Below are 11,166 nucleotides of genomic sequence, written 5' to 3' on the forward strand. Positions count from 1 at the left end.
TCAGATAAAACATACTGTATGCACTCAGATTTTTAATGGAAATAAAATCACATTAACCTCTGTATTTCCAAAATATACATGGATATTAATACAGATAAAAATATAGATAATAGTACATATTCAATCCTCAGACAGATACTAAATGCAAATAGACAGATAGAGAGCTAGGCAGATATTACTCTAACATTGTCATAAAATCCATCACATATTGGACTGTCTGTCAATGCTCACAGGGCATTGATACATTCAAACCATATGCAAATATGTAACCATGAGTCATAAGACACAAAAACACAGATTCAAAAAAACCCACACACACAGACACAGAACTCACATGGTCCTACTCACACACACACACACGCACACGCACACGCACACACACACACACACACACACACACACACACACAGAGGTACAGCAGCATCAGTCATTGTGGCTGGGTGTAATCATCAGCATACAAAGGCACTGATTGGCACCAAAGCTCCACAACAGGCCTGCTGTGCTCCATGGGGTCTCCAGGATGAGTTGCATTCTCTCTGTGGATCCAGGCAGCTCTGCACAGGCCCTGTGTAGGCCCACACACCACCTTAACTCCATCCTTTTCAAAACCCTTCTGCTCCTTTATTGCATTACATGTTCAATGTGTTGAGTTCTGATTATTTTTATTTAAAGCATAAAAATTATATTTATTAACTCTATTTACATTAATTGATATACTGTACATAGATGAAATTCAGTTATTTTCTGGAGACACCGTCTCTCTTAGCCGTATCTCAGTTGCTTATGGTGCCTTCCGCCAGCCGAGGGCGGCAGGGTCTCTACGGTAACAGGACACCCGCCGGGAGATGAGGGGGCTAAACAGTCAGCACTGTGACTTGGTGAGAAGTCACTAATCAGCTTAAATGAGCAGCTTTCATCCACTGTCAGCCTCCGTGACACATCCACGCGGGGAGAGGTGCACGGCATCTCCTGGAGACGCAGTTGGAGCAGGATGGAGTCCAACAGGGCCTCGTGTTTCTAATAATCCCCGTAGTGGTCGCTCGATATACCGTTTGTTAAGCAGTATCGCAATAATGGCCTTTGCGGTACTGATACGGCAGAACGGTATTTTTTGTGCTTTGACCACCTTGACAAATCTCAGAATTCCTTTTATGTGGGTGTTGCAATACTGGAGTGATCCCACAGAAGTAAATGTTCAAAGTGGCAGGGGTGATGATTCAAATCTTGCTGAGTTGAGTCTTCAGTCTGTGCTAAAAGACAGCAAAGGACTCCACTGTATGAACCGGGGCAGGAATACCACTTCTGAGGTATGTTTACCCTGTCCGCTGAGGGGATCATAACGTGGACTTGGCGGTGGCAGAGAACAGGGCGAGATACTAGGTGACCCTAGTGTTTACAGGGGTCAGGTCCATTTTTGCCCTTGTAAACAAGTTTCACGATTTTAAACCTGTTTTGACTGAGCCCAGGAACCCAGTGGAGGGAAGACTGATATTGTCTATGACACTGTTCTCGCATGACCTCTCCTGTTTCAAAATGTTACGTTAGGAGCTTCATGTGTTCCTCTTGGTGGAGCTAGTGGCCTGGGCAGCAGCTACATGACCTATTACTGGTACAGTCATAATAGACTTCCACCAGCCCAGAGACCCTGCCCCATGACCCTGCTCCATGACCTTGCCCCTTGACCTTGCCCCGTAACCCTGCTCCATGACCCTGCCCTGTAATCCTGCCCCATGACCTTGCCCCATGACCCATGACCCAAGTAGTTGCAAAAAGTCTACTTAAAAAGTGTTCTCTAGGGAAGCTGTGGACACACAGAGCAACACTCGCACATGCACGCACACACACACACACACACTCTCACCATTCCACTGCTCCCTCACACCATCAATGTCGTGCAGTGATGACGCCCTCCGGAGGCTCCGTACGCTCTCTCTGGAGGGGCGGCGGGAGGGTGAAGCGTCTCCGGTGTCTAAACGCTCTCCGGGGTGCAGGCTGGACGAGAGGCCCGAGACGGCAGGCGTGGATCGCTCCTGCTGGATGAGGGCCTGAGTCTCAGACTGCACACCGCTCTCCTTAGCTGGAGCAGGAAAGTCCTTCAGAACCACCTCCTCACCTGGAGGCTAGGGGTCAGACAGAAACAGAGGGACAGATAAAGAGTGGAGTGAGAGAGAGAGACAGAGAGAGGGAGAGAGACAGAGAGAGAGATGGAAAGAGAATGCAGTTTTTTAAACTCAAGGTGCGACAAACTGACCAGAAAGAAAGTGAAATGAAGGGAAGACAAACTGAATGTGACTGCAGACAGATTAAACAAGAAAATGTGAAGCGGAAGTTAAGTCCAAGGGCAACCCAAGACACAGCAAACAGGAATATCCCAGGCCAAACTAACAAAACCCAGAGGAAGGGTCACACTTCAACACTAACAAATAGCTCAGAGCTCCAGCGTGGAACGAGAGACTGTGGTGGGGGAGTGTAAATTCAGTTCTGAGATAGAGGAGCTAACAGGTGGATGAGGGAGTGACCGCAAACTGTAGTACGGAAGTAGGAGCTATTTTGAAGGTCTTTATACAAATCCAGAATGGCATCATTTTAATTAATATCAGGGAAAAACAATGGAAATAAGAATAAACAATAAAATAGCACTTACAAATTAATATAACTTAATACAACCAACTCATACACCAGATATACATTACATACATCTCAAATATTTACATTCCATTAATTTAAGAGAAAATGGTAAAACTAAGCTGTGTTGTGTGGGTGGTTAGTGGGGGTACACTGTAATGATTAGTCAGGGGAGAGGTGGAATCTAAGGGGCACTCCAAACAAGGAGAACTAACCAAACATGAAACTATACAAAAGCGTAACATGGTAACATGAACACCAGGCAAACAAAGGCTGAACAGACCTACACAAGACAAGCACTTTAAAGCATTAGGAAAACAAATCAAAACTGATAGCCAAGCTTCAGAGAAAAAGGATTAAATATGTGTCCTAACAAGGGCTAACAAGACACAGGTGAGCCAAGGGAAGAGAAATAAACGAGATGTGGACCAGAAAGACCAATCAGAAGCACATGGAACAAAACCAGGAAGAGAGAGATAAGACAGGTAACCATAGAAACAGGGAAGCTAAGGAGGAACAACCATGACAAAGATATTCTCATGTACACAATATTTATTTAATTGTGTGGGCATATGAGTGTGTGTGTGTGTGTGTGTGTGTGTGCGTGCGCACCTGTAGATAGTCAACCATTACTCCCTCAAACTGGTCTTTGGACGGGCCGTGCCGTGCCACACGAAGCGAGGGCATCCTTAACCCCAGCCTGCATGTCTGAGCTGAAACCAGCCGTGCAGAAGGTACGATCACACACACACACACACACACACATGCATGCACATGTAGATACACACCTGCACGCACACACATGCCCCTCTTCACACTTTTTTAATGCATGTGCCTGAAATAGAGTGATGAATGAGCAAATTCATACTTACACCACATTTACACTAAAATGCATAGACCTTTATCGAATACTGTGTCAGGTAAAATGCAAAGCTACACACACCTGAGTAAATCCAATGCCACCAGAAACAGTCAAAACACACACACACGCACACACACACGTGTATGCACACACACCTGAGCGTATCCAGCCCTGAGCGACTCGCTGTCGGAAGCCTTTTTTGGGGGAGGGCTCAATCAGTTCCTGGAAGTTGAGGATGAACATGATAACCACACCCTCCTCATTCTTCACTGGGACCACATCCACCAAACATGGCCGACACATCCCTGCAAAAAGGAGTGAGAGAGAGAGAGAGAGAGAGAGAAGACAAAGGGAGAGGCAGGAAACAGACAGACATGGTGAGAAAGAGTGTCAGCAAACAGAGTGAGGTGGAAGGAGAGACCCAACGTGCTGATAACAGCACCACCCACGCGTAGCAGAGAGTAGCTCAACACCAAACTGCCACAGTACCCAACCGCATGAAGAAACTTAAAACAGCTGGACTCACAAACCCGCTCAGACAAACACAGCATACACACTGGCTGAGGGGTTTACTGTCCACGTGTGTACACACACAAAAATATAAACACTGACGGAACAAACTATATCCTCCCCTCACTGTCTACCTGTGTAACGTTAATACACACACGTGTATAAAACACACAAAGCTAAATAGAGCATGAACACCCAGAGACTCTGCTAGAGTAAACCATCAGACAGATTCGTCTGTGCTATGTCACCATAAAAATCTTTTATATGACACTATTTTCCTGAAATAAGGCGATTAAGGGCTGAAGGTTTGAGAGAAACCAGTTTGAACTGCAGTAGAAAATATAAAGAGAGGAAGAGAGCATGGCACAGTGAGGGAGAAGAGTAGCAGAGAGGAATGGAAAGAGAGAGAGAGAGAGAGAGAGAGAGAGAGAGAGAGAGAGAGAGAGAGAGAGAGAGAGAGTAGCATGTAGAGAGGGAAAGGGAGGGGAGGAGGGAAAGGCTGACGGGAGATGGAGAGAGTTTCGGGAGGAAGTGAGCAGACAGGAGAGATGGAGTGACACAGGACAGGTGGAGAGAGAGAGAGAGAGAGAGAGAAAGTGAAAACTGGCTGAAAACACAAAGACATCAGAGCTCAGAGGAGTGGTGAGGGAAGAAGATAGAGGGGATGATGAAGGAGCGACCGCGTCTGGTGAGGAGCACCACCACACAGAAGCAGCAGCCAGCCCAGTGTGACAGCCGAGCCCCCTGTGCCCCAGACTACAGCCTGCCACCGGCGCTCTAAATATAGAGCCCATCCCTGCACGCTCGCACACACACGTGCACACACACAAGTACACACACATGCTCACACACAGCCAGGCAATGGTCTGTCTCCTCCATGTGCCTAACAGTAATGGAGACACTGATTTTCTCTTAAATTACATATAACCAGATTAAGAAACATGTGTTATGGATGTATATCTGGACATCTGGGCATTGTAGTTTTAGTGTGTGTGTGTGTGTGTGTGTGTGTGTGTGTGTGTACTCTGAGCTGGGAGCTTTAGTTCAAGTGGTTAGGGTGGGAGCAGTGCAGTCTCTGGAGTCCTGTTGTCATGGTAATATTATCAATGCGCTGCTTCATAACCAAGGAACACCTGTCCGATATCTAACGTGCGCACACAAACACACATCACTCACATTCTTGAGTATAATGATGTGCAGATTGATTCTCTCTGTGTTCAGTGGAATCAGAGCAGTCAGGGAGGAATGAAGGGACCCGTGGAGTAAACACAGCTCTCTGCCTGCCTGATGCACTGCGTGTGTGTGTGTGTGTGTGTGTGTGCATGTGTGTGTGTATGCCCGCGTGTGTGTGTGCGCATGTGTGTGCTCACGTGTGTGTGTGTGTGTGTGTGTGTGTGTGTGTGTGTGTGTGTGCATAACTGCATGTGTGTAAGTGTGTACATATGTCTATGTGTAAGTGCCTGTGTTTGTATGTATGTGATAGAGAGATCTGTATTATCAGGTAGATCTGTGATAGTTAGTCCTTGGTGGATGTTCTTAGGCCTGGATTATTATAAAGCTGTCTGGAATAATGTCCGCTGTTAAAAAAAGTGCTACACATACAATATTCAATGGGATTACCATTCTCTCACCTCCTCTCCACCTTACCTGGTTCTCCTCGCCCACATCCCCATCTCTTGACCTCCGACCCAAATGTATGTGCCTAGCGCTGGTTCCCTGGCCCACCCACACCTCCACCTGCCCCATGTGCATATACATGTGCGTGCGTCTACCTTCTTTGGAGTAGTAGAGGATCTCCACCTTGCGCTCCTCGGAGCCCAGCAGTGCCTGCGTGAGCTGGGCCAGGGCGGCCGTCATGGTTCCCGGGCCCACCAGGAACTGGCACGTGCACGGCTGCTGCATGATCTCGGCCCGCGAGAACCCAAACATGCGACAGAAGCCTTCGTTACAGTAGATGATGCCACAGTTCTTCATCTGAGCGTTGGCGATCAGGAACTTGCGATCTGGAAGATGCGGGATGCAGGCGGGGGGGGGGGTGGGGGGGGGGGGGGGGGTGGAGGAGGGTGGGGTTCACGGAGGGAGACACAGATCTGGTTACAGCTAATGACAGTGGAGCAGACTGAAGTGAAGTGCTACAAATCAAGAGCAAAAAAAAAAGTGCCCTGGACAACGGCAGTAGGGCCAGTACAGTGGACCGCACGTGTGCCCATCAGAACAGACGCCACCATCCGGATGAACAACAGAGCCACAACAGTAAGACAGATGGAGAAAAATCATGTGAAGACTTTTAGTGCTTTTGTAGACTTTCAGTAGTGTTTATGATGGAAGAAATAAACACAAACTTTATGGTTCTTAAGGTCTTTATGGCCTTTGACCCAGATCCAGGACTGTTACGCCCTGGAGCAGTTGAGTACAGGCAGGTGGTACAGATATATCTCACAGTCACAGGGTATTCAAGCACACACATAAACACACTTAAACACACATAAGCTGACTAGAGTTGAAACATTAGACAAATAGCTGGACCATCAATAGCAAAGATCTGTGACATACCATGGTACATATCTCTATCTCTCGATCTCACTCTTTTCTCACACTGTTTATCTCTCAGTAGATCTCGTCTGTCTTTTTGTCTTTGGTCTCTCCCACCACCCACTGTCTTCCTCTATTTCTATCTCTGTGTCCATCTCATTTTGCTGTCTTTCTCTTTCTTTGTTTTTTATCCCTCTCTTACACTTTCTCTTTCTTTCTCTCCATCTCTCCACCCCCACCTTTTTCTTCCTTCGTGTAATTATCTTGCAGCGGGGTGCCCGTGCCGTCTCTGTACGGTAGGAGTTATTTCTGCCGTGACACCCCAGAGCTCACGCAGCTGGAGCGATGGCCAAACTGCCCACACTCAAGCTTCTGTTCTTCTGCCTCTCTAAACACTCCCCAGTGCAACGACACCCAGCAGCCAGAGGTTCCACGTCACACGCACACACGGACTCACGTCTGGCTCACACGGACTCACGTCTGGCTCACACGGACTCACGTATGGCTCACACGGACTCACGTCTGGCTCACACGGATGCTGCTTCAATTCCGCTTTCTCACACACAAGAAACCACTAACAAGAAAAGCACCCCATGAACACTCAGTGTCCCTCTCACTGAGTTCCTCTTCATCCCTCTTCATCTTGTCTTTGTGATAATTGTTTTGGGGCGAGGAAAACTTCAGCATCACACTCATTATCACTCTGTTACACCGCCATGGAACGGAAGGCACCCGACTGTTGCCTAGCAGCCTGCAATCACAGTGAGCTTCAGCAGGTAGAGGGGAGGAAGGAGCGTACAAGCACATGACAGTACCTGCACACACACACACACACACACACACACACACACACACACACACACACACACACACGCACACGCATACACACACGCATACACACACACACACACACACACACATACACGCACACGAATACACAAACACACACACATGCACAAAGTAGCATGTACTATGAGGATGGAACAGGTGACCAATCACAGTTGAACAGATACCACTGTGAAGAAAGCACACCTACATCATAGTCACAGAGTCATAGTCATCTCAAATCTAAGCATGCCAAAATGTCAAGATCTAAGTCGTCTACTGCTGGTCCAGGACGGACTGAAACACACACACACAGACTCGATGTTGTGTACTCCTGTGTTTTCATGGTGAACCCATTCGACTTGTGCTTTGCAGGACTTCTATCTTATACTGTGAGAATGAGATGATACAGCATTAATAATGTCAGTAAATCTGCACCTACACTTGACAGCTTGAAGCTGTACAAACATTTAATTGGGAATGATGTACAACAAATTAATGTTCTACTAACTTTAATGTTCAACTGAATTTAGTAGCATATGACAACCAGAACCGTGTCTATAGCTGGCCTCGTGACACTTCCTTTCATCCCAACCGACACTTCTTATATAATGACGGGCTTATCAGTGAAAGTGACGTGTTGGAATACTTAAATGGGAGCAGGGCCACATGATTCAAATGGATGGAGTGGTTTAATACTATCGAGACTGTGGTAGAAACAGTGTCTGCACAAAGGAAATCTCTGTATAGTATAGTATTGATATAGCATTGCATAGTTTAGATCCCGAATGTAGCGTACGCCATGGGTGTTCTGCTGAATTACTGCACACACGTGCACAAAGTCAGAGAATTTTTGTTGCTGTAAGTCACTGTGATTATCTCTCTGTGACATAACGCTGTAATGCACGAGTCCAATAACACAGTCAAATGTCAGATGAGCTTGACAATGAACAGCCCACTGGACGTGACATTCCTGAAGGCTACTAAATGAACACACTCCACCTGTCGCCGCGTTTCCATATGCTCAGGCAAAGAAGCCAGGGAAGAATAGTTATAATAATGATGATCCTGAACACAAGCAGTGTCCGAAAGTGCTATTTATAACATTACCCTCGTGGTTCTCTCAGCAGACGCCATCACACTGTAGAGAGACAGAAAGGCGAACTGGAAGGGGAACTGGAAGGATGTGACGTCCGTAAGTGCGAGTGTGTGTGTGAAGATGTAGGCCTACCAGTGGCGTGTGACTGCTGTAGCTGTGCGGAAAACAGCCTGCACTTGTGCAACATGTGAGAAGGGGAGCAAGTGCACAACAGACGCGCGCGTGCGAAATCGTGCTTCCTCACTTATCTTTAGACATCCAGTTTTCATTGTTTAATCACCGTAGTTACTAGTTCATTTACAAAATGCAGGAGATACAGTAGGGCAGAGAAATTCGGTTAATTCTGGGGTGCGCTTGACTGTTTCCCGACGGAATTAAGCACATATGGTCTTCCTTTTTCCATTCACTGTGAATGAACGCATTAAGAACAATCTTCTAAATAAAGGACGACATATAAAAGTGTTAAATGCGTTCGTATAAATTAACGAGCATGAAAACGGAAAATTTTGAGCGCTTTCGCAACATGCACGAATCGAATGATTAAACACTGGAGTCGGACATCAAAGTCACAGCAGCGATAAACGACACACTTGCGCCTGCGGTAATGGGAAGTCGCCCTAGTAACAAGGCTACTGATGTCGCAACATTTTACATCTGAAGTCGTAGAGACATTAATGCAAGCTGACCTAAAAAGTTTCCCCACTTACTTTGTCCGTCAAATTTGCGGATGATGGTGTCCAGATAGGTGTTCTGGAGGGCGACGTGGCCACGGCGAACGGGCATCTTGACGCGTGGCGACTCGACTAATTCTCCGGGTTCCTGTTCTTTATGTAGTCTTTGTTTCCCTGCTAAAGCTCAAAAAGTCTGCAAGGGGGCAACAATTTGAGCACATCGTGGAGTAAAACGTGTTGATCGCCAAAGGAGAAGCACGCGGGCGTGTGGAGTGTTGACGGGAGCCGCGCGCGAACGCGAAATGTCACCGAGACCCAACGTGGATCGGTTGCCAAGGCGATTTATAGGCGCGCTCGCGAGCGCGTTGGGACGAGTTCGGGACGACGACGAGGTCCAGCAAGTCCAAAACTTCTCCAGCTAATTCATGTCAACATTTAAAAAAAGTGTTAACGTAAAAAAAAGGAAAAATCCGCGTCCGTTCACTACAGCGCTCGTCGGAAAGAATCACTCTGAAACGACTTCGGAGATAACGAAAAGAAAAAAACGGTTTTAAATTAGATTTTGTTTCTTTAAACAATCAGTCCATGAGCATCTGGTAAAGCAAGTAGTCATGATCTCGTCACCAAGCCACATTTAATCCCCTAGTGACTACATTTAGACTAAGTAAGGGAGGGAGTCAGCTCCTCACGGCTGTCACTCCTGACAGAGGCCAGATGCGCGCTCTTCACCTTAGCATCTCTCTCGCGCGCACGCACGCACGCGCGCATAGGCGAAGCAGGCTGCTGCTCTGCTGATTTAGGCCCAAATGATGTCCAAGCTGCTTCATCTGTTATAATGAAACTGAGTGTGGTGTTGGTTATTAGCTGAAACGTGAACCGACCTTTTAAGTGCTTCAAAACTTTCCGGTGCTCGCAGAACTAGCGCAGCCTGTCGATATAAATATACAGGTCGCGTTTACCATACGGGAAAGGTCGGGTATGGTGATATTATAAGTGTGTAGGTCCGATATTATAAGTGTGTTTAAGACTGATATTATAGGTGTGCATAGGTCTGATATTATAAGTGTGTATAAGTCTGATATTATAAATGTGTATAAGACTGATATTATAAATGTGTATAAGACTAATATTATAAATGTGTATAAGCCTGATATTATAAGTGTTCTGTTTCTGCCACGAGGGCTGTTGTCAGAAAGGCCGTTTTTGGAAAGAAAGGTCGATCAACAAAACATAAGAAGCGTAAAAAGGTATCATATAGTACACATCCCTAAAGTTTAATAACACTTACGATCATGAAGCACATGTAACCAAAATGCTCTTTATGACAGAATGTTTAACAAATGAAAAAGTGGGTCTGGAGTGTAATTTTGCCAATAAGATCACTGTCATGATAAAATAAATTGTTAGATTGAGAAATGTGTTTAATGTTGTTGTTTACACACACACAAGACATGCAAGCACAGTGTATAGCTAGTGGCAAAACCCGATTAGTTGTACTAGTCAAGCATTTGTACCAGTCAAAATCTGAAGAGCACTCTTGCCTATTATTGTGTAACCAATGCATATTGCTAAATATTTAAAGCTACAGTATTTATTATACAGTTTATCACAGCTGAATGTTCTATGTTCTAGTATATTTACATTCACGGCATTTGGCAGACGCCCTTATCCAGAGCAACTTACATTTTTATCTCATTTTTATACAAGTGAGCAATTGAGGGTTAAGGGCCTTGCTCAGGGGCAACTCAGTCATGGCTTCAGGTCTGGGAATTGAACCCACGACCCTCCCATCACAAGACCAGTTCCCTAACCACCAGGCCATGACTGCCCTTGTATAAATCCTGTAAATGTATCTATATGTATAAGGCTAGAGTTTGTTTATAGAGTTTGTAGTTTGCATGCAAAGTTTGCTAAGGTTTAATTGTTTTGTATGCAAACATAATGATCTTAATCAGGATTAGATGTGAAAACATATGTCCTGGTGAACTAGGCTATGTGTGTGCATATGAGTGTGGACCTGATGAGTTGAGAACGTATCTTAA

At 45.9% G+C, this 11,166-nt stretch overlaps 1 protein-coding gene across 1 annotated transcript in view; it reads right to left on the reverse strand.

Annotated features, from left to right (window-relative positions):
* kcnh6a (potassium voltage-gated channel, subfamily H (eag-related), member 6a) overlaps positions 1 to 9,819 on the reverse strand; it is a 35,288-nt gene extending 25,469 nt beyond the window's left edge. The window contains exons 1-5 of the mRNA XM_076997054.1: positions 9,161 to 9,819; positions 5,770 to 6,000; positions 3,643 to 3,792; positions 3,238 to 3,338; positions 1,862 to 2,120 (exon numbers count right to left, since the gene is read on the reverse strand). Coding sequence (XP_076853169.1) covers positions 1,862 to 2,120; positions 3,238 to 3,338; positions 3,643 to 3,792; positions 5,770 to 6,000; positions 9,161 to 9,236 — 817 coding nt within the window. The 5' untranslated portion in view covers positions 9,237 to 9,819. The remainder of the gene's footprint in view (positions 1 to 1,861; positions 2,121 to 3,237; positions 3,339 to 3,642; positions 3,793 to 5,769; positions 6,001 to 9,160) is intronic.
* Between the last annotated feature and the right edge of the window lie 1,347 nt (positions 9,820 to 11,166).

This window comes from Brachyhypopomus gauderio, chromosome 2, assembly GCF_052324685.1.
Source record: "Brachyhypopomus gauderio isolate BG-103 chromosome 2, BGAUD_0.2, whole genome shotgun sequence".
NCBI classification, from domain to species: Eukaryota; Metazoa; Chordata; class Actinopteri; order Gymnotiformes; family Hypopomidae; genus Brachyhypopomus; species Brachyhypopomus gauderio.